The 24,479-nt window shown below is 41.8% G+C and overlaps 1 protein-coding gene across 9 annotated transcripts in view; it reads left to right on the top strand.

Annotated features, from left to right (window-relative positions):
- LOC117590034 (maternal protein pumilio) overlaps positions 1-24,479 on the top strand; it is a 223,523-nt gene that overhangs the window by 107,564 nt on the left and 91,480 nt on the right. For 3 of the 9 annotated variants that reach the window (XM_034282338.1, XM_034282336.1, XM_034282337.1), the window contains exon 1: positions 13,526-13,669. The exons of 5 other annotated variants lie outside the window; for them this stretch is intronic. In XM_034282338.1, the coding sequence (XP_034138229.1) occupies positions 13,526-13,669 (144 nt within the window). Of the gene's footprint in view, positions 1-13,368; positions 13,670-24,479 lie in introns of those variants that run through there. One more of the 9 variants, XM_034282335.1, reaches the window with a different exon arrangement.

The raw sequence follows: 24,479 nt of genomic DNA, 5'->3' as shown, positions 1-24,479 counted from the left end.
ATGTACATACAATGTAAATAGTCCAAAACTATTTTTCCCGATATTATTTTATTATTTTCTATCCCAAGAAATTGTTGAACAATTTTCAAATTGAAAAAAAAAGTATAAATTAATGTTGGTTTAAATCCATTTTTGAGGCAACTTTCGCTAAATTCGGGCTTAGAATCGTTGTAGAAAATAAACATTGAAGTGGGGAAACGTAACATGAGTTGAGTAAACTCCTCCAGCGAATGGTGTAAGGCCACTATTCGTATTACATGAGTACCACCGATATGATATGCTGCAAGTTCTTAGAACGTTCTAAATAATTAAGCACCTCAACCATAAACTATCAATCTGGGGATGTTCTCTTTGCTCCATCACCACCAACACACATGCCCTTCCCCTCTGCACACTATTATCCTTTCGCGCTTCTCGTTTCTCCTCCTTGCTCATCATCACATTCCAGAGATATTCCGTGTGAAGGATGAGGGGAAGCTAAAGCATCAACTAGCACTCAATTCCTGAAAGCTGCAAAAGCTGCTCTAATTAATTTCAACTCCCGATGCTAACCCTTTGTGGTAGGGTTCGCGAGTTCTTCCCCTTTGAGAGATGAAATAATAGAAAAAATTCATCGCGTTTCGCCTCGTGTCGCTGTGTCTCGCTCTCTACAGTGTCCTGTTCCTGTTCATTCCAGTGGTTTTTGTTGTGTGGAAGCTTTTAGCATACATATTAGATTGAGTTTACACGTAAACGTACTTCATTATTATCCAGACGAGTGTGTCGCATGCACAAACATGCCCGAAAAAACCACCAGAGAACGGTTCAGCTTCTCTTCGCGTGTCTTTGCCCTTTTCCTGTTCCTCTATCTTCCTCAGCTGCTCCTCCTGTGTTGGCTCCCAAAGAGCGGAGGCAAGAAAGAGTGGCTCAGTATCGTGGGGTGGGGTGGGGTGGGGTGTTGTGGGGTGTTGTGTGGTGTGGGGTAAGTAGAGAAAAAATAAATACATTAAAATGCTAGCGGGGAAAATGAAGATACAAACAAACGCATTAATACGTGACGCTGAAACATTATTAGAAAATGTGTCTCGATGCTGGTTACTTCTTCTTCCCCAGCAGGACCAAGGGCGCCAAGGAGTGAGGGTAAGAGTGCTGATGGGAATGGGCTGGGCAGTGGGGTGAAGGCGAGTGGTTAAAAGGAGTGTACGTGTGTCTATGCTGTCGAGTCTTTGGCAATATATTTTAGAATTTGTTCGCCCCCTTTTCCATTTTTGCAGCAGCTGAATGTGCGGTTTGAGTCTCAACTAGAGATGGGAGCGTAGCTGGTGATCGTGCTAGGAATGTGCGTGAAGCATCTCTTCAGTTTACAATTTCCTTGCTCCTACTTCCTGCACTGATGGGTTTTACTCTGCTTTGACATTGCTTTAGCTTTGCTCTGTTTCTATATCAGCTGTTGTTAGTGATGGGATATCTGCAAATATCAAAGTATGAAAATGAGAACAGTTTGTCGTTTATGTTATTTAGTTGATTCCCTTTCGATTAAGCCTGCCGAACTGTATCTTTCCTGTCTCTTGGCATGCCTGGATCTCTCCGTGAGTCACGCGCACATCTCTCGCTCCCTATCTCTCAGTTTCGATGGTTTTACTCTTCTCTCTCTATCTCTGGCTGTCTTTGTCGCCTTTCCGCTTACTTGCTGTCATGTCTGCTGCGCATACTTTTAATATGAATTTAGTCCTTTGAGCCCGGGCTGTGTCCTTGTCTCGCAATAAGGGGTTCCACGTCTCAACTCTCTACCTCCTCCTGTCTGCGAGAGCAGTGTTGCACTTGCGTTTTCGATGTGTTTTTCTTTTTCTCTCGCCAATTTTACTTTTGGGCTTGCCGCACGTTTGTTCAATATGTCAATATTACATGCAGAGCCCAGAATCCTGCTGCTCCTGCAGTTCCTGCAGGGACGGAACTCCACAACCCCCATCATACCCTGTCGGAGTGAAATACTGGTGCGCGTCTTGGCTAGGGACATCCTTTGCCCTGCTATTCTAAGTGACTTAATCAAATAACTTAGCATTCACTTATTTTGCCCGTTCCGTGGCCTCTTGTGGGCAGTCTTCTTTGGAGCATCTATAGTAATTTTTTTCTCGCCTTTTTACGGTGTGTTTTGTGCACCATTAAACAAGACTTTATTTTTGGCTTTTACATTTTTCCCTGCATCTCTCCTTGTCTCTTATTTTATTCTTTTTATATCCTACATTAGAAGAGTAAAAAGGGTACATTTATTTTTGGGCTAATAAAAATGTAACACACAGAAGGAAGCGTTTCCGACTCCATAAAGTATGTATATATATTCTTGATTGCCATCAATAACCGAGCCGATATAGCCAAATATCTGACTATCTGTATGTCCGTCCGTCTGTCCGACTGTCCGTCTGTCAGCCCTTATGCGCGCCTAGTACTTGCAGAGCAGACTTTTCGGAAGTCCCAAAAAGGGCGAACATCTCCTATAGAAATAATTTTCAAGACAAGATAAAACAAAAAACGCAGATAAGTGGAGAACGGCCATATCTATCAGATGCCCGAATTAAGATCGGCTCAGATTATTATTATAGACAGAATGAAGAAAATCATTTGCAGTGGCTTTCCCCCACCCCTTCCAGCAGCTTTGATTATGCTTTATGTTTTCATTCTTTGTCATTCTTTCCAGCTCGCACACTCTGCCTCAGGCAGTGTGCGGCAGTGTTGTAGATGACAGATGTAAAAAAAATTAAAAATCTAAAATTCGAAAAAAAATTTCAAAGGTACATATGTATGTACATATGCACATATTTATACCCGGTACTCGAAGAGTAAATGGGGTATATTGTATTTATGGGGAATTACGGTTGTATGTAACGCACAGAAGGAAACGTTTCCGACCCCATAGAGTATATATATAAATTCTTGATCAGCATCAATAGACGAGTAGGGGTATAAAAGTTGTATCGCGTACAAGGCGTCTCACAAACGTTCCTACTCGTCTTGTTGTGCTTCTTATTTTGGCAAATTGTTGCTGTTGTGCATGTATTGTATATGGTAGATAGTTGGTGCTGTTTGCGACCAAGTGAAACTTAGCTTGCGAGACGACCTCCAGACTTCCAGCTAATTCAAGAGTAAAAGTGAGAGAGTAAAGTGATAATTTCTCAAGTTTTTCAGAGAGAGAAAATTGAGTTAAAAATTGAACTAGAATGGGATGGTAAAAAAAGAGAGGAAAGTGTATAATGCTCCTGCATTTTATGCTGCCAACCCGATTATTTAGGAGCCTGTAAAATGTCCATCCTAAGCAATCCAATTACTTATGCCCAACCCACGTTTTCTACCCATTTGTGTGACATAAGAAACTCTTTCCATTCGACTTGTTGACTTTACTTTATGCTGTTTCGGCTGCTTTTGTTAGCCGCTCCCATGAGTCCTCCTACATCCCCTTTTAATCCCAACTAACCGTCAGAGTGTGACCTAGTGTGAGGAGGGTAGGGGGGACCCTATTCTTATGGAGTGAGCAAACAGCATAGCATATTTCCCAAATTTCATTGCCTACTTTTTGGTCATCTAATCACGGTCGGAGAGGGATATAGAGCACGACGAGTAGACGTATACGATGGGTATACAGCTTACCAATTCTATTAAAATTCTTTCTCAAAAAAAAAGGACACACACACACACGCACTGAAAAGTATTAAATTACTGTAAAATCTCGTGTGTCCCATTCTGTAACTCGCTCTGTGTTTGCACAGTGTGGTTGTCCAGGCCAACAGAAAATTATATGTCCCAACCCCACTGCGCACATCCACCGCCTCCACCTCCGACATCCGTAGTCAGGCAAAGTGTGAAGTCATCGCTTTATAATCAAGTTTTCCTTTCAAGTTTTTTCCTCTCCTTTTCGGTTTCTCCTCCGGTGTTTCCTTTTTGTTTCCTCCATATGTTCGATCAAATTGTCGCCTGCCCAGTGCGAGGATGCAGGATACACACGGCTCTACATGTCCCCATCCCCCATCCCCCATCCCTCTCCTCTGTGCAAGCGGGTATGTGTTTAGTCCTTAGCCGTTTACTTACTTCTGGGCGGACGAAAACGACGACTGCGTCCTGACTGGCGGCTGCCATGAAAATTAAATTGACCGTAGCTGCTTAAAGCCATTAAAGCCGAAGGCAAACGAAAGCTTTCCCATCTTCCCTCCTCTTCCATTGCAATCGAACCAATGCATTGGTTTGAACAAGTGATGAATATGGAATGCCCTCTCTTGGTGCTGATTAATTATCTAATTATGAAGGAGGAATCAGACCCAATTCAACTGTTATTTCTGTCTGCACAAAGTACACTTATTACAGGTAAATCACAAAAAGGTTAGATTACCCGAAATGAATTCGTTCTCCTTGAGTAGTTCCTATATTTCCTTTCGAAGGGCATTCAAAAAGTGCATGTGCATCGGAAAGCAACCCAACCATCAGTTGGGTAAACTAAATACATCGGAAAGCCTTAGAAAAGGCTGACAAGTTTCTTCCTAGGAATCGCTTTGCCTTTGCACCGACTCAGCACTAAAGCGAGAAGACGGGACAAATTTAGTTTGCCTTCTCCTCCTTGGGGTGGTAGCCAACATATATTGTAGGAATGGCCACTGGATTGATGGCGAGGGGTATGGGTGCTGTTTGTTAGGGGTGTGTCAACTGTTTGGTTGCGGTCTATTTAAGGCGGCTCCGATGACATCAGCAGAGACAAAGGCCAAAGAGAGAATGAAATGCTGCTGCATATTTGAGTAGCGGCTGCTGCTGCTGCTGCTGCTCTGAAAATTCCATTGATTTCCCCCCGATTTGTCGTCGGCTTTCTCCTGAAACAAATTCCAAATGAGTTGCCTCTCAGCTGTGTAGGCGTGGGCCTTGGTGGATGCCTTTAAGCATGCTTCAATATTTGTCGATGACACTGGCTCATTTTTGGGCCGTGTCATTGACGTGTCACTTTCACTTTACTTTTCCTGTTTACCTTCTTTTATCTCCTGTCTCTCACTCTCTCTCTCTCTCTCTCTGTCTCTCTCTCTCTCTCCCCATGCTTTCATAATTTCCACTGCATATTTTTTGCGGTTGGGTAGCTTCGTTGCTGATTAAATCTGCACATTCTCCCTGCCACGGAGAATTTCCTTTTAATTTTCCGGCTTTTTTGCACTTGCCTCGTGTTTACTTTTAATTTGGTTAAATGAGGCATAAGTGAGCACCGAACACGAGCAGCGACAGCAACAGCAACAGCGACGGGAACAAAGGCAACAACACCTACAGAAACTTCAGTAACCAAAACACTGAAACACATTTTTTAAGTGCGTTATAATTTTTAACCAAGTTAAAAGTGGATAATGAAAGAAGATGGAATTCCAGCTGAATTTTGGCTTGACTCCCTTTTAGCAGTTTAAGCCGGGATAATTTTCGTGTGGTTTTTTTTTTTGGTTTCGGATTTATTGGGCTGATTTATATGTCCACAGTGTATTTTTGTCTCTTTCGAAAATTATAACAAATAAAGTTTGATCTCATCTGTTGCATTGAAAATCGAATTCATTTATTAATTTTATTTATTTCCAGGTATGTGCCAGACATTCGTGCAAAACTGTTCCCCAATAACTTTTTTTAAACTAATTTCCCCTGTAAGTATTATATAAGGTATCATATCGAATCGTATCCATATTGAATTGGATTCTAAATGGAATAATTTCGTACAATATTTATCCGGACTCTGTTTTCTGTCGCAGAAATATTCACGACTATGGTTCAGGCTAAGCATTTGACACTCTGTTGCAATGATCACGACTCCCCTCAGTGCTTTGCCAATAACGTGACTGTACTCAGGCCTAATCTATGTTATACTTTCACCAGTCACAGTGTCAAATCAGTAAGCGTGACTCCAAGAATAGAATGAGTTTGGTCAGTCGTCTTAGCTTATCTTCTCGAATTCTGCTTGAAAACAGCAAAGTGCTCAGATTGTAACATTCACAAAAATAACACAAATGACACAGATCGCATGCGTGACTGTACTTTGTCGATAAATCTCTTCATTGCCGTATATGTACGTATGAGTGAGCAACAGCTTTTCCCATTGCCATTTTTCAATCAGTCAACAATGCAGCCATAGGAAGAAAGCTCCGGACTAAATCTAGTTCTCCTTAATTGGTGCTGACAATGCCTGGCGGTAAGTGCGTGACTGACGACCGTGCACCGATCAATGCACACAGATGGCAAACTATTGGAATGTTTCAATAAAACGGAACCTCAAGGAATGTTCCAGCTCCCAAAGTCCCATGCAGTCGCTAAGAGAAACTCAAAAGATGAATACAATTTCAAGGTGCGACAGCTGCATTATCTTTTATTATCTTTTTTGTTTCATGTTCAATCGCATTGTTGCGATTTAAATTCGCTTTATTTAAATACTTTTGCGGGTGCCATTTTGTTGTTTCTTTTTATTTGCTTCATTTCTGTTTTGTTTTTAAACAGCTTCATGTGCCAATTGTCATTTTTTTGCTGTGCTGTTGTGCTGCTGTTGTGCTGTTGTGCTGCACCTTAGCTCATGCGGCTATCGTTATTTAGGGATCAGCCTCAGATGATTTTTTTCTAGATCATTACCAGAAGTATTACAAATTTAGTTTAACCACTGAAAAATGGCTATTTTGATGAGCTTCATATATGTATGTAGATAGGTTTATTTACCTATAGATTTCCTAAAGTATTTGTTTATTCGTCTATGGGCTGCGCACTCAGCTTTGACATTCATTTCATTTGCAGTGTCAGGCACTCGTCGTTGTGTTGGCTGCTTTCCAGTTTGAGCCAAATATCCATGAAATATTTGCTGTTGGTTTTTCTGCTTGTGTTGTTTTTGTTTACTTTTCTGGCCCCGAGTTTTTTGTGTTCTACGTGTTTGGAGCCATCAAAATTGCATTTGCTGCCTGGTCTGCCTGCCGACCTGGCATTGAAAATATCTGTTAGATGGAAGGCTGCCCTCGAATGCGAGGCAGGTGAAAAAAGATTTACATTTAATTAATTTAAACTAATTTCATTTTCGTTGGCAGGATACATTTCACATCATGTTCTTCGTTGTACACACAATTATTATGTTTTAAATAGAATGTACGTTTTTATCTGAACATTGAACGAGTATTTGAATCGAATTTAATTATCGATAAATAAATGTGCGAATTTAAATGGTAGTCTTCATAGCCCCCTCTCTCTCCCTGGCTCCTTGTCTCCACTTATTTATTTATTTTCCTTGCGCAATAATTCAATTAAAAGTGTTCTTTTATTTTGATTTGTTTTCCGTTTGCTGTTTGTGTCTGTGTGCCTCTGTACAGTGTACAAACAACAACAAAAACAGCAACATGGCTCTGATCCTGGGGGCCCAAAAAAATTGACAACAAAATGCATAATTGAAAAAATCATAAAAAAGATTGAAAGCGAGTGGGGAAACAGAGCACAAAACGGAAACAGGCACAAAAAAACGACAATTCGTGGAGCAAAAATGTCAAACATTGTACCAAACGTCAATTAAACATTCGAGACGAGAAGGAGAGGAGCGAAAAAGAGAACAAATAGATGGGTTACCACTGGATGGAGAGAGATAGACGGCAGTGGGAGTGGTCGAGAGGTTGAGAGCCGGTCAACAATCAAAATCAAATTGATTTTTAATTAATTTTCGCCACATTTTTCCTCCCGTTCACTCTTCTCAGTCCATTTCAGTCCAGTCTCTCGGTCCGAGTCCGTCCCCCTCTTTTGGGAAAAAAATGTGAGAAGTGATTGAAGTAAATGAATGAGAATTGCTCTGAATTGGTTGACTATCCGACCGACCTACCGACTGAGGTGGATGGCCGGCAGCATCGGTGGCTGGATTCAGTGGCGAGGTCTTGTCTTGTCAACTATTATAAATTCAATTTAGATATGCCATCCACCGATGAATGGAGGTGGCCAGTCGGTGCAGATGATCATTGGCTGTGATGTTCTGATGAATGAACCAAATGGAGACGGTTGAGATAGTTGAGTACAAAACAAAGGAGTAAGGATGTACGGGAATGAAGGTCTTGTGAACGAAACATTGGCAACCGAGGACTAAGTGAGAGTTTCACAGAGTCTCTTTTCACAAGGGAAACAAGAAATTCTGACCGTTGCTTAATGAATAAAAGAAATTCTAAACAACGATTTTGCAAACTTTTTGAAAACTTAAATCTTCAACTAAAAACGAAATATTAACAAACAACAAATGATAACACTTACAACAAAATACACAACAAATTGAGAGTATAGTTATATTATATTCATTTAACATTTTGTAAGGCCTGCTATGTATTTTGTAATCCTTGAATCTGGCAACGCTGAACTTTCAACACACAACTAATAATAGGCATCAAAAATGAGGGCAAAAACATTCCACACATTTTTGGTTTTTTACATTTCCAACTAGGAGTACATATACGGAAAAAGTTGAATTACAACAAATGTACTCTCTTTCATAAGTATTTGAGGACATTATTCAATTACCTGACAACCCTGCACGCCGGAGTCTCGACACCCACTCAACTCAGCCGACTGACACACTTGAAACCTGTGTGCAACACCGCGGCCACCTTCTCTCACCGTTCACCATTCCGCGTCCTCCAGTTGTGTGTCGTATCTGGTGGGGCACTTCACTTTAGTGTGAATTGTAAATAAAATTGAATGCATGGTCAGAGGAATGCACGGCAAGCACACACAGATGCACACGTGTACATATGTACATATGTGTATATGCACACACGTCTGCACGCGTTAAGTTATCGTTATCGATAGACCCTTGACAGACTAAACGAATTTATTTTGCAAAACAAAAACCGCAGCAAACAGCGACAGCTTAGGGGTAAATTTATGGGGCCACATAATTAAAATTAAATGCGAAAGTAAACAAGAAAAGCCAACAAATAAAGGGTGAATGAATGCGTGAATACCCTTTAAAATTATAAATACTTACAGTACTAGGAAAGCCAAGGAAAGAAAATAATTTGATCAAACATTTAAAATAATCAAACTATCGGATGAAATAATTATGATGAAGAAATTCTTTGAATTCGTTGTGCTCAAAAACGATGCTTGAGAACCGCTTGAGTTTGCGAATGTAGAAAGATCATAATCAAATGGAACCAGGCTAACCGCCTTGTTTTGATGAGAGTTGCATAGAGTGTGGAGGCTGAAAAAAGACGAGTCTGGTAACAGTTACAGACAAAACACTAATTAGCATAGACAGATTAACGGTTGCCACTGACAGATACATTTACAAATTTGGCTGATTTAGACAGAAAAGGAGAAGCAAGGATGTCAATCTTGGGATACAAAGACAAAGTTGCAAAGCAAAGACTAAAACAATAGAGCCCTCTTTTTAAAGAGCAAGCAAACTGTGCAAAAAACCTTTGTACATTTATGCAGCACTTCTAATTTATTACTGTCGGATAGAACACACAATTCCGACAGCGGTCGGGGCTTCAACGGCTAATTGCTGTAACAGGAGAGATAGGAGATTCCAGATCCAAAGATTGGCTTATCGAGATGGGGTTTATCCTTCCCTCTGAGTCTCTCTACCTTCTTCACTCACGGTGTGAGTGCCAAGAGAGAGCCAATGAGCGCAAACTTTGCCCAAATGCAGTTAGGCAGGTCGCGGTTCGTGCGGAGGCTTGAAAATATTTTTAGGCCAAGGCGTCCCATTCGGTGAGAACCCGATAATGATGATGATTTTGATTTTAATTTTCATGATCATTATGTGTGCTGATGCCATACGAATGTATTTTGTGCGGTTAACGAACTCGAATCAAAGCTGTTTGACTGGAATACTCGAATGCTCTGAGAGCAGCAGCAGAGAGCACAACAAGCGCTGCACAACAGTGCGAGAGCGAGACGTCTTAAGCTTGACTGGCAGCTTTTTTGAATGTCATTGCCGAGAGCGAGAGCGCTCTCTCGCAGTTTTCATAATTCTGTTGTGCTGCTGCTGCTGTGCTACTTTCTCATGTGTTCCGTCCGTTGAACTTGTGGGCTACAAAAACAAAGAGCCGCATCACGTGAGAGCGGAGCAGAGTGGAGCATTGGAGAGGGAGGGGAGAAACAGATCGGTGGCAGCAACGAGAAACTACCTCTTAATTACCAAGAGCGCCCATACCATGTTGCTGTTACATGGTTACGGTTTGCAACAAGCTGTTTTGATTGCCTCTCTCTCTCTGTCTCTCTCTCTCTCCCCCCCCCCCCCCCCCCCCCCCCGCTTGGGTCTGAACTCTGTTCGTTTCTGCATTCTCCTCTCGAATGTTGAATGCCGTTAGATTCTTCCTGCTGCAGAAAATGTTTTCTTGTCTTGTTCCCGTTTGGAAGACTGCTGATAATGATGGCCATAATGATGATGATGATGATTTCTTTCCAGCGATTTTGCAGTTTTCATAAATGGAGACGAGGTTTCCTTCTGCCATATCTCTCCTCTCCCTCTCCTCTGTAGATCCTCGCTCATAAATCCGCTTACGTAGCAGATTCTACCCTGTACTCGTGGAGTGCGAGGATGCCTTGAATTTGCGTAGACAAATGTATTATGAAATGGCCACAAAGAACCTTCAGATGGGATAACTATTTGAAATAAGAACTCGGCTAACCCAAGCTAACCAGAACCTAGAAAAAGAACGATTTGGCACAAGTAAATATTTTTCCCATCTGCATCTATGTACAATGTTCTGATCAGTTTACTAGTAGAGGATACCTTTTAGTCTTTTCATCGTATTGTCTCTTATTTTTCACGCTGAAAAAGATTCGCTCTGGCTTTAATGTGTATGTTGCCAGGTACTACGAACCTTACTTAATTCGTAATTTAGTGCGCTTCGAGTTCGTTGCTGATCTGCTTCGTGTTTTATGCCCCTCTCATCACGCCCTCCCGCTCTTTGTGGTTCTCGGCGTAATATGTTTAGTCACACTTTGTTGGAGAAGTCAACAAACTCCCCATGGGTTTGCTTAACTTCAGGTTATTTTCGTTGGTTTGCGATCATTAAAATGCTTACAAGGCGTCTGAAACTTGTCATCCAGTTGTGTGTATAATTAATGAATCTCGGTTTGGTTAGAATCGCTTAATTTTTTCCTTTCATCTATGTACATATGTATGTATGCTTTGTTGCTGGTGAAATTGAGTTAATGGGCAAGCGCCTTTGGATGTGGGAAAGAGAGGGTCGCCAAACGGTTGGCTAACATTTTTGACGTTGTCTTTGGAATTTTAATTTTTCCTTTGAGCGCTATTCCCGTATGCAAAATATTATACAATATGTCTGAATATTTTATCTATTTTGAGCATCTATGTTGTATGTGTTTATACATATGTATAACTGTACATTTCTTTAGAACATTTTATTTGATTTATAAAAAGATATTGTCAACCTTTTTTATAACGATTGTTTATTGATACATATGTACATATAAATGTAGAAACATATTTACATACATATTTATGTATAAAACATAAAACATTATAATAAAAACTGTTGTTTATAGAATTCCCTTAACTATGGTAAAGCTAAAGTTATGCATTGATTAAAACGTGGGCCTGTAGGGCAACCACTGGTCATGCATATTTTGGATTCTTAGGGCAAGAGAATGTGTAAATAATAGTTTTAAATTGAAAGGGGAAATATAAACACAATATGTATATTCCAGAATACTGTTTCAAATAAGCAATGGGATAAAATGTAAACACTGTTTTAACAAAGTCTTAAATTAAATGATGTTGGTTTTGTTAAAGTTTAAATATTTTTCTATCAGTTATACGTTTTAGACGCTACAGTGCTTAAGTCTGCAGGTACACCAACTCAGAATTGCTCCTAGGTTTTAGGAAACTCAAAACTCCTCCAAACGCCCATCACCCCCAGTTGGCAACCTGTTAACTTTTGTTTTTAACCAAATTGTGCGCTTTTTTGCCAGCGCCTGAGCCAAACAATGCCACAGAATTTATCTATGCAACGCGCACTCCATACCCACCCAACCCCACTGCACCCCCTTCGGCTCTGGTAACCTTCGGCTCGCGAAATTCTACAAAAGATAACTGCGCTTTTCTTTCAAACAACTGGCAATGCTGTTGCTTGCCGTTGTGGCAGCGGCACGGCGTATAAGAGTCGCAAAACAAAAAGCAACAGTTCGCTCTCTCTCGCAATCAGCGTTCTTTCTCGCTCACACTTTTAGTTTGTGGTGTGCCGAGACGGAAAAACGTCAACAACAAGTGTTTTTCGCCCAACTCTACAATGGAAAAGTCTCCAAACGCGCTCTCCCGTTCCATACAGTTCTCTCGCTCTATCTCCCTCTCTCTCTCTCTCTCTCTCTCTCTCTCTCTCTCTCTCTTCCTCTGCCGCTCTTCTACTGAACGAATGCATTCGTTGAGGGGATTGATTCGGCAGTGGTGGTGGCGGTGGTGCGCTGCTTCGTTTATGGGCCTCGTTCGTTTCGCATCGCTTCGTTTCTTTCCTCTTCTTTAGTGTGGTTCGTGTTTGTGTTCGTTCCTCTTCGCTCGGCACGTTCGTCAACTTCAGAATCAGTTCGCAGTCCGCCAGTTCGCGACGAACTTTTGAACATAACGGTTGTCCGGTTCCCGTATCACATACTTCGCCGTAAAGCCCTAACGCCGTGGTCTCGTCGTGAATTGCCTGCAGTGGACGCGATTTTCGTGTTTCATTTATTGTGCTCAGCACAAGCATCTTCCCTATCTGCCCCCAAGTGCTGACCTTACCTTACCTTACCTTACCCCAAGTGCAATAGTACAATAGCCCCAACATTTTATTGTACAATTGTCGTAAAGAAAATTCCAAATTTTCTGAACAGTGCCTCCTGTATAAATTCAACTCAAAATTAAAAGTGTAAAATCCCACTCCAATTGTGGGAAATGAATGCAAAGTAAAAGAAGAATACATCATACATCGTAAATCGGAAGGGAGAGAAAAGATTTTATTGTGGATGAATTGTGCGTGTCATTTAATTGATTTCAAGGATTGCCAAATGGCAAAAGTAAATTGAAACTGTCGTCGCCGGCGTTGTCTGAGGATTAAAAGTGCAGATTATAACACCCGACACTGACACCGACACCAACACCGAATCCCCGAGCCCAAACCCGAACCCAAAAAGTTCCCATTCAGTTGTTGGGTTCCTCTTGGGTCTTCCTCTCATCACTTCTGCGGCTGGAGTGGCACGTCTGTCTGACGACGCAGAGAGGTGGCTTAAATATAATTAAAGTACGCTGACCAAAAAAAAAATTATTTTTAAATTCCACAAACATTGAGTCAACAGTTTATTCACTTGCATCAATCGCACAGTGAAATGTTTTGTGCACAGAAAAACAAATTTCAATAAGAAGCAACAAAAAATACAACAAATAAAAGTTTAACAACAAAAGCTAAAGCAAAACATATCTGTTTCCCATTTATCGTTTGTGTTTGTCCGGTATAATCAACCGGAAAGTGCTGCTGCCACAATAAGAGCAACGCATAAAACCACAACTATCACAAACCCAAGCGATAAAAACAAAATGGTAGTTCTGGAAACTGCCAGCGCCCTACTGGGCGGACCATATGCCCAGGGCGCACCCGCCTTGAAAATGGTACAAAAGCGCTACATTGGATTACATCAGTGGCTGGGACCAATTCGCAGCAAAGAGCTAAAGGAGCATATTGTAAGTGCCATTTCACAATACAATTGTATTGAAGTGAGTCAGAATTATGCATGAACAAGTCCAGATCCCAAACATTATTATGATCCATCACTCTCCTTAATTTCAATTTCAATCGAATCGCAACAAATGTCTTGTAATTGTTTCCGTTGATTGTCTTCTTTGTTTGCTTACATCATTTTGTTCAATGAACACTTCCATTTCCGCTTTGTTGTTTTGATGCCAGGATTAAATGACACAGTGGTTTATTATTCCAAATACCTTGATTTTAATTTGTATTTCAATTTACGCATTAATTTCTTGGCATCTATGAGCAGCTTGGTTATTTTGTTATTTTCTTAAAGACCAGTTGGCCAAGGGATAAAATTCCCGCGAGCGCGAAGAGTTCATATTGAGCTCTAATTAATGTGTGCCTGTGTTTTGGTCAGTAAATTTATGACCCAGGCTTAAACAGCATATGAATTATGCTTTGGGCCACAACCGAATGAGTGCAGAGATAGAGAAGAGAGAGAGAGAGAGAGGGAGCAGTGTGTGGTACGAAAGTGAATTTTCCAATTGAGTGATTTATGCGCTTTGAAAAATCTATGTAAAGTGGTTCAAACAGAACACATAGACAGTGGAGTGTGTGTGTGATCAATACGTAATCACAGTACACACTCGCTAAAAGCCAAAAACATCTACAAATCGTTTCAATTTCCATCTGGCATCTGGTGGAAACTACGACAATAATAAGCTAAATAATAAGTACATGTTTATAACTTGTTAAGCATGTAAAGCAATCTGCTAACCTCAATACACCCCATGCACCACGCCACCCACAGATTACGTATTCGACGTGTGTGTGTTGTGCACTCGGGTTTCTATTCCCATTTTCTCCCAAGCATCAGAATAGAACAGAAATAAACAGACCGACCCACTGACTGTCGCAAAGTGCTTAACCAAGTACTTGAATGAGAAGGTAGATCCTCCCACCTCCCATTCGCAAGAGTACGCAGGGGGCAACTGTTACTTGGCTCTCGACTTGTTACTAGATGACACTTGAGAAGGGATACCGGTGGCGGGGAGAGGAATGAGTCAAACGGTAGATGTCATTGTCAAATGACTGTATGACACTCTGATGGTAATTAGATGTAAACTCTAGCCAAGGAACGCACGCCAACGGGTGGAAAGGCTTTGGTTATGCAAGTGGATAGACACAGGCTTGATAATGGATCAGATCAATAGGAGAAAATTAAGATTAAAGAGTATTCAGTGGCTTGGAATACCACCATTTAAATACCCTTTAGTAATACCCATAAAGTGATCTTCTCTCTGTAATCTAAGTCGCTTCCCCACAATTCTCTTTCCATGCAACAACTTTTGCTCCCCAACTTTTCAAATAGATTAACTTCAGGCGAAACTTCTCGACAACTGCAATCTGCTGCTGCTGCTGCTCATGTCTTGCGTTGACCTGCTTAAAAGGCCCACAGAGCCGCAGAGCGGCAGTGGCAGTCACAACCACAGACGGCCAAAACCACAGGCTGCCTCAGGCAACAGCTGTCGTGAGGCACACCACTCAGTGGGTTAGCAAGCCTCCACAAGTGGCCGTGTCCATGTCTATCCTCTTCTATCCTCCCCTATCCATCCACCCATCTATCTGTCTATCCATCTTTTCCGACTCCGACTCCGATTCCGACTCCAACTGCAGCTCAAACTCCGACTTAGAGTTGAAACTTCACACAAGTTAAACACTGAAAAGTGCTCGAGGCCGACAAGAGGCAGGCAGAGGCTTTTCTCAAAAGGAAAAACTTATTTTGTTGTTGCCTTTTCCAAATGTCATTACAACAGTTGCCATCTCTGTTGCTCTACCTCTGTCTCTTGGATTAACTTGGCCCTTAACTAAGTTTCGATTGCGCTTTTGCGCTTCATCCATCTCCCAACTTTGTTGTTGAGCACCTATCTATGTATGTGTGTATGTCTCTCGACCCCTTTTTTCACTCTTTTTTATCTTCTTTTTGGTTCTGCTCAAGTGCGTTTTGGGGTGGGGGAGTTGCAGGAATCGAAAAAGGAGCTGCAGTGAGTCGTGAGTCTCGAGTCGCGAGTTCGACGTCCCATCATCAATTAAATCACGCAACTTTCTATGAAATTAGCCCGCGAAATCAAACATGACTCTTACTTGGGTGGGGGGCACGCGACGCCCACTGATGTGCGGCTTGGCAATTACCCTTGCCATTATGCCACAATGCACCTTCAATCCCCCAGATCTAATCATTTTCTTCTTCAAGATGATCCGCATTGTGTCTTTGCAATATGTATTGAAAATGTTTGCTTTGTTTTTGTTTGCTTTGTTCTGGATTCAGTCGAAGGTTTTTTGAATACTCTTACGATATTGCTTGGGGGAAAGCTGGAATGGTCAGGCATTCCTTTCGTTTACAAGTTAAGAGATCATTTCCATATGCATTTCACCAGCAGAGCATATGAAATTCGTATCACTCTGGCTGGCTCTGACTGGCGTTCTTCGTACTCATTTCTACTTAGTTCTCTTGCTTACCTTGCAAATTGCAATTTCAAAACATAATTTCAATTATGTAGCAGCAGTGTGTGTGCGTCTGCATGAGGACCAGCGTGCCACACGTTTCTCAGTCCTCTCCCTACCTCTGTCTCCTGTCTCCTTTTCCTTCTGCTCGTCCTCCTATTCCCTTTATAGCTGGGTTGTTGTGTGAACTTTTGTTGGTGTTTATTTCATTTATTTATTTTCGCTGAAAGTGCAATCTTTTTTCACCTTCTACTGCAGCTCTCTCTCTCTTCCTCTCGTCCCCTCTCCTCTCTTGCAGTTTTCATGAATTAAAAGTTAATAAAAAAAACCTACAGGTAGCTCTTATTTATTTTTGATATTTATTTTTATGCGCGCTGCGTGTAAAATTGCAGCAAAAATAAAGAAAAAAGTAGTAGGAAAATGTATGTTTTTCCCCTTCATTTTGCGGGTCTGTGCAGCAGATTTTATGCATTTTTAATAACGAAGGCGAGATGCAGCTGCAGCAGCAGTAGAAGAATTTTTTGTTGGCTGTGGTGAAAATTGTTGCAAATTACGTGCCATGGATTCGCATTCAGAGGAAAGCCGGGGGAAATCGGGGAAGTAGAAGATGAGACCCTGATTTTCCCCTCCCTCTCTGCCACTGACCGAAGATGTGTTTGTTGCGATGTTGTGTGGAAGGAAAACTGCGGCATTAACGACTTTATGTGTCGAGAGGGAGAAAAGCGGTGAAAATGCATGAAGAGAAAAGATTGTGGATAAGTTTGGCTTGGCGTGGCTTGGATTTGATTCGCTTTTTCTTGTTTTTCTATACGGTGCTCGAAGAGTAAATCGGGTATATTGTATTTGTGGTCGGAGCAGTGTGCGTCACTCACAGAAAGAAACGACCCTATAAAGTATGTACATATGTTAATTCTTGATCAGCATCTATAGCAAAGTCGATATAGCTATGTCTGTTTGTCCGCCTGTCCGTCCGTCAGTCCAAATTAAGTTCGACTCAGCTCCCCTTCCATCAGCTTTGCTTATTTATATAGTTGTTGTTCGTTCTTTCTCGCTATGGGGGTGGGTGGCGAGCCAAAAGGGCATGTTGGTGTGAAGGAATATAGATTTAGATGACAAATGTAGCAAAAATCTAAAGTGTAAGATTCGAAAAAAGTACCGCGTATAAAAGTAGTGACGCGTACGAAGCGTCTCACAAACGTTCCTACTCCTTTCGCCACGGAATGTGGATGGAGTTTGGTGAGGTTTGGTTTTCTTTTTTTGGTTGCAGGTGAAAACTGGAGCAAAACAGTGGCGGATTCAGGGCGTGGGGGAAAACTCTCTTGAGTGAAACAGCAGCAGCAGAAAGAAGAGCAGAATCAAACATGACTTTGATTGCAGTTCCGATGGTATTGTAATTAAAAATTAAACTAGAATATACCATTGAATGCTGAATCCTTTTTCCTTTTGTATCGTCAATATTATCACAAGAGCTACATATCTGCTCCATAAGAATGTAATTTTATGAGACTCTCTCTCTCCCTGTCTCCTGCTTTGTAAACTAATCCAATCAAGTGCAGCCAACAGTTGCATCTTCCTCCTTTTCCCGGGCCATCGAAAGTTCCCCACCTGTGACCAAGCCGTGGACCAGCGTGCCGCAACTTTCCCAACAGTCCGACAGTAATGAACTTAACTCAATCGCAATATCCAGCCAGTCGAGAACTGTGCAATCGATGGCCAGTCATTATGTAGTCTTTGCCTCCCAGCCAACAGTGGGAATTTTGTAATTAATTTTCTGTCAACGTTCGCAGAAAAGCAGTTAAAGAAAAAGCAATGCTCTGGTTGAGGAGGGGCTGAGCCAGAGAACGAAAAGGAAATCAAACTCTTGTCTCATTATACCCGGTACTCGAAGAGGAAATAGGGTATATTGTATTTGTGGTGGAAAATGAATGGATGTAACGCACAGAATCAAATGTTTCCGACCCTATAAAGTATATGCATATATTCTTGACCAGCATCAGTCCTGGTCCTTAAAGCCATAACTGTCTGTCCGTCCATTATAGGAGACTATAAAAACTAGATGACAAATGTAGTGAAAATGTAAAATATAAAGTGTAAAATTATAAGAAAAAAAAAACGCTAAGGTATAAAAGATATTCTGACTGAGTACCGGGTATGAAAGCTGTGACGCGTACGAAGCGTCTCACAAACGTTCCTACTCGTTGTATTGTATAATTGTGTCCAAGGTCCGGTCACGTGTTTTAATTTCGAGAGAGAAAGAAAGAGTATGGAGCGGCAAAGGAGAACGTAACGCGAGCGTTAAATGTGGTGTGAAGAGGAGCAAACAATAAAGTTATTAACAACATGTGTTGTCTGTCGTCTACCAATTTATACTCACTCCTTCCAACCAGTCCACGCCCTTCTTCAGCGTCGGACAACATCTTGTGTTTATGGCTTAATGTTGCGAGAGACACTCCCGCTTAAAGCTGGACACTTCAGGACCCAGGACTGTCCACTAACTTGATTATCCTTTTCCCTGAAAAATACAGAAAACGGAGAAAAGCGAAAAGTGAAAAGGGGAACAGGAAAAGCATTGACTGTGGGATCACATGGGTTGGGTGTGTTTGGCGGAGCGGAAGCGAAGAAAGTCAACCGAAGTTGACATGAGGGTAACGTTACCATTCTGACATTCCCATTGCTGTCCTGTGACATCGAAACAGAAGTTGAACTTTAAGTTTGCGGTTGTGTTGTGACAACCTTCAAAGCATTTTCCCTTCAAAGAATTAGAATCTCTCCCATGACAGAGAGGGGGAGAGAGAGGCAAAGAGTATTCTTCAGTCAAAAGTTTTTCTTTATCTCAAACTGCAAATTGGGTTAATTAAAAACCGCTCGAGGTCATACGTAAGTCATCCCATAAAGAGAGGAGGGAAAAACACGAGCAAGAAAAGAAACCGAGAGCGAGAGCCAGGAAAAAATAAGCTAAAAAGATGTGACAAACTTTTTCAATTAAACTTAATTTTCATTCTTTTTCCACCCAGAATCCCCACAACCCATCACCCATCCACCCATTGCCATCTTTGGCATCCACTGTGCTTTAAACGTTGACAAAAAAGCGTCACAAATTGAATTTTGATCGATATATAATGCATGTAAGAGGGATGAGAGGGGGAAACAGGACATCCACTGCCACTGCCCAACCTCCTGCAGTGGAGAACGAGGCAGAGACCAGAGAGCTCTAGGCATGGAAAGCAAAATGACAGCAAATTAGCAGAGGCATAAAAAAGGTCTGGTACCCAACCCCGAAAGTGCTCTCTGGGGCTGAAGCTGAGGCTGGGGCTGGGTTCTGGGGTGGGTTGGAAAAACCGATGAAAAGTTTTCTCTTTTGCGTGCGATGGAAGGAGTGAAAAAATATACACATAAATGGGGATGCGTATGGATAGCTTTAGAGCTCTCGATGTCTGAAATAATTGTGGATTGATAAATGGAGGGAAATGCGTAAACATAGAATGATTTCCAGGGAACATTTGAATGAAAATCGAATTATGTATATCTAAATCACAAGCCCACAATCTGCGATTGCTAATTAAATGTACGACTCTCTTCAGGTTTGTAAGGCTACACTTTTTCCTGAAACAAAGGTGCGCTGAAGGGATTCACTATCAACCACATTCTGAAATCTGTGGGATACAGAAGAGGTTATTACATTTAACCATCAACTGAAAACAAGAGAACATTTTGGCATTGGGGCCTCTCTTTTTTGATCTCTTCCACCCACTAAACAGGAATACGAGCACTCTACGAGTCCCATGGGAACCGAAACATGCTGCTGCACATTCTGTTTGCCTCTCCGACTGTTTTTTGTTGCTGTTAGTAAATGTATTTGCCGAATGTTTGACACACAAAACTCAGACATCGGGGTAGCAGCTCCCTCTCCCTATTCCTCTTACCGATTAAATCATCCATGGCTCATAGCCCATAGCCCTGCTCTGCTGTGCACTGTACTGCACTTTCTCCTCTCCTCTCATCTCCTCTCCTCTCCACTCTGTCTTCTGTCACTGGGTGTTTCCCTTTCATTTTATTGGGCGCCATATTTTATTGTAGCCGCCGTCTGTAGAGACATGTTCAACATTGAGCAAATAAAACAAAATTGAATACATTTGAGTAAAATAGAAAATTCACGCGCCAGTTTATTGAACCACACACACACGTATGCGAACGTGCGGTGGAAACGGAGGGGGTGTCAACGGGAAAATTCCATTCGCAAGCGAAAAATATTTGAATGAAAAGTAAGCAAAAGTAGCCGATTTCCTCCTCCTCCTCCCCCACTGACAACCGCTGGGCGAGTGGCTGTCTCCGCTTCTGCTTCCTATCCCAAAAGAGTTTGTTCCCCCATTTACCCGGCTCGTTCAGTGAGTGTCATCCATCTGCAACGCTCGGCTGTGCCTGTGTGTGTGTGTGTGTGTGTGGGAATGTTGCAAATGCAACACAAGTATTTGTGTGCCTGTATGTGAGCTGCTCCCTCTTTCATCAAATGTTGGCCATCATTTTCCCTCTGGTCTGGGTCTGGGTCTATTTGCCAGCCGCTGTTTGTTGCATTCTGGCTGCCTGTGCGATTCCTGCCGCTGCCTCTGCCTCTGACTCTCATGGATAAATCGATAATTTTCCGCTCAAATGTGCGGAAAATTTCTTAGCCCCGACATTACCTCCCCCACATTATGCCATGCCACAACATGAAGCATTTACAGTTTTAAGGTCGTTAAAGTGCATTAAATAATTGTCAAAATGTTGTGCTAATATTTGGGTTGGATTCGATTTGTGACTCTGTCTAAAAATAACAATCAGCGCAAATCAATATGCAATCACTTCGCAAACGATGCAAAGAAATTGGAGCAAATATCAAAAGAATTAAATGTTTACGCACAACAAATTGCGAATTGAGGTAAATCTCTTCAATGCCTTCATCAATCTACATTTAGTTCCTTAAATCAAATAATAAAGATTTAGATATAGCTATGAAACACTCCTCAAACCCATTTGTTTGTCGTTAAAGCTCAATGAAAGTGCTTAAGTCCACTTCAAAAACTGTTCAACAAACAATTTGTGTGTGTATATTTTGTTTGTATTTATGTTGAGATATTCAAAGCAATTATTTAATGATTTTATAAGCATTCTTGGGCCGCTTTAATAATTCAAATATTTCATCATAGGCATCACTCTACAGCATTTCTTTTCCAACTCTTATTTTCATATTTGCTCAATTTTTGTGGCTCACTCGAATGTCAATGTCAATGACCTCAAAGACCTGAAGTAGTTTTCTGCTGCTGCTTCTGCTGGTTGCCAGTGCTCCAGTGTTGGTGGCTTTAGCCATATATGTGCGTGTGTGTTGGCCGAGCTTAAAAACGTGTCCAAAAGTCAGCTGCTGCTGCTGCTGCTGCTGCTGCTGCTGCTGCTGCTGCTGCTGCTGCTGCTGCTGGTACCCTCTGGCCCATTTCATTTGAATGCCTGCCTGGCCCCCGTCTGTGGCTCGTCCGTGTGTGAGTCTTCTGTGTGTATGGCCAGTGGCTAGAAAATCGTGTTAGAAAAATATTACGACTGGATTCTTCTTGGGTAATTCTTTAGGTGTTTTCCGCTTTGGTTCGTTTTTTATGGCATGGCCAAGAGCTACAAGTCAGTAAGTCAATTGTCAACACTTGGAGTACATTTCTCCCCTCTCTCAGTGTCTCGTGAGTGCGTTCTCATTTTTCGGTGACAATAAATTGTAGAACTGGTTTGGGAATTCATGGAGATCCGTAAGACGTGGATGTTATTCTTATGTTATTTTTATGATTACTTTGCCATTACAAAGCTGACTAAACTTTTGGATGGTTGCTGTTTGATTTCATTGTAATGCAGGTTTGCAGGGATATGCCACAAAAGGTTTTGTGATTTATGCGATCTTTATACAGCAACAATTGTTGTGTCACTTAAAACCGAAAAGCAGCAAATCCCTCGGCAATTTGTAAATTAATTTAAATATTCTTTGTAATTTCTTTATGATTTATTTATGATATTTCTCTCACTTTAGTATTTATAATTTAATAGCAATCCTGCAAAACACTCGACCCAGATAGGGACCATCACAAGACCAAACTAAACAAAATTATTCCGTAATATAAAACCACATAAAAATGGAATGATAATGATGAACTCGTTTTTTATACCCGGTACTCGAAGGTACATTGTTTGTGTGCAGAAAATGTAACGCACAGAAGGAAACGTTTCCGACCCCATAAAGTATATATGTATATTCTTGATCAGCAGCAATATGCGAGTCAATACAGCCTTCTGTTTGACGCCTTCTTCTCAGAGACCATAGGAGCTACAGTCATCGAGCTAAAAGGGAGTGTTGGCGCGAATTGATGTAGATGTAGATGAAAAATGTAGAAAAAAGGAAAAGTGTAAAATTCGGAAAAAGCCTCCAAGGTAGAGAGTACCGGGTATAAAAGTTGTGACTCGTACTCAGCGTCTCACAAATAAATGGCAAACATTTATTTTGCCCTTTCCCCCATTACTTTAATTAGTGAAATATTTAATGCACTGAGTCCCGTCCCACTGTCCTCTATCCTCTGTCCTCTGTCGCTACTCCACTCCCTGTGGGACCCTTTTTAGAGAGGCGAATAGAAGGAAAGGATTACAACAGAGAACAAAAAAATAGAGTGGAAGTGGCAACATTTCCGGCTTCCGCAAAACTGTTTCCTGACCAACGATAAAATACATTTTTTCTTTTTTACTTTCAAAGCTAATGTGTGTGCGTGTGTCGATGGGCGTAGGGTTTTCCACTCGAAACGAAGCCGTTAATTTGCGCTTTGCCTTTTGTAAAATTTGCGCAAGTTAATTCTTTTTTTTCGCTCTCTTTTAAATTTGTGTGTTGATTCTTTTCTTTTTATATAACTCATACACACAAATACAGAAGCCCATACACATGTATATATATTTTTTTCCGTTTCTGTTAAAAGTTGCCTGCACTTAAATTGAAATTAACGAGGCGTACATTTTTTGGTGTATGATCAGAGCTTCACCCAAAAAATGAAATAAAGGGAAAGGGAAAGAAAGGATACACTTTCTTCTCGTATTTTTGGGCTGCTTCTTTCGGTTTGATTCTTTGGCTTTAATTGTGCGCTAAGTGTGGACATTTAATGCGTTTCATGTTGGTCGGTGGAGAGGCAAAGGCAACGGCAACGGCAACGGCAAAGAACCAAAAGAACCCTGCCAGAGCGAACCCAAGAGCCGCTGTCAGTAAGAATTATTGTGCCTGTAATGCAATGCGCCGCGCTACAGAACGGTGGCGGCTGGGATGGGTTTCTGGTGGAGAGGGCGTGGCATGTCACACCCACACAAACAGAGAGAGCGCAGCAGCGCCGCTTCGGTGGAAATAAAAAGCTGCAAGGATTTATCACTCTGGCATCGCTCTCATCCTTCCCTCTCAGTGGCGGCCTCCTTCGCATCGGCTGTGCTCTGTGTCGTGTTCCGAGAGGAGATAGACTCAGACTCAGACTCAGACCAAGACCCAAGACCCCAGACACATTTCATGCTAACAAGCTGGTGCCTTGGCTGTCCTCAGACAGTCCTTCCCGCTCCCCACTCCGGCCAACACTCTGACTCTCTCCCAACTGCTGACTCTTGCGGTTGGCTTGCATGAGCTTTGCATGCAAGTTACTTACCTTTTGGCTGCCAGAGTAAGGGCGGGGGAAGAGGGGCAGGAGGCAGTGGGAGATGGCAGCTTAAAATGCTCTTCTGCCATCTGTCGTAGCATATGTAAAAGGTATTATGGCTAAAAGCAAAAATATTGCATTCGACAGTGCAATTTGTTAGCTACGACTATTTGAATGATGTTCTCCGACACGGAGCGGAGTGGAGCACAGCCATGGGGATTCGGGATACAGATACGGGGATACGCTAGATACCACAGCAGTAGGTGGAAGCAAGAGGTGAGGGGCAAGAGGAGTGCAAAACTTGGCCATATTGAGTTAAGTGCGTTTTGGATTTGATTTTGGTTTTGACTGACTTTGTTGGTCGATCATTTCTCTCTCTCCCTCTCTCTCTCTGTGTGTCTCTGTCTCTTGAGCCATTGATTGGTAGTTAACCCAGTCAAGAAGTCGTGGAAATAGCTGCAGCATCGTTTGTGTCTGCATCTGAGGGATATCATCATGCGGGCAAGGCAGGCATCAATTATTTATCGGAGTCAATGTGTGTGTGTGCGACTAAGTACCAGTAATTGGTGGAGTTTTGTTGAGTGTGTGTACACGACCTGACAAATATAAATTAATCCAACAGATACCTAAG

Source organism: Drosophila guanche, unplaced genomic scaffold (genome assembly GCF_900245975.1).
Source record: "Drosophila guanche unplaced genomic scaffold, DGUA_6, whole genome shotgun sequence".
Taxonomy (NCBI): Eukaryota; Metazoa; Arthropoda; class Insecta; order Diptera; family Drosophilidae; genus Drosophila; species Drosophila guanche.
Note: the sequence above shows the minus strand (reverse complement) of the source record. Positions and strands in the feature narration are given on the sequence as shown.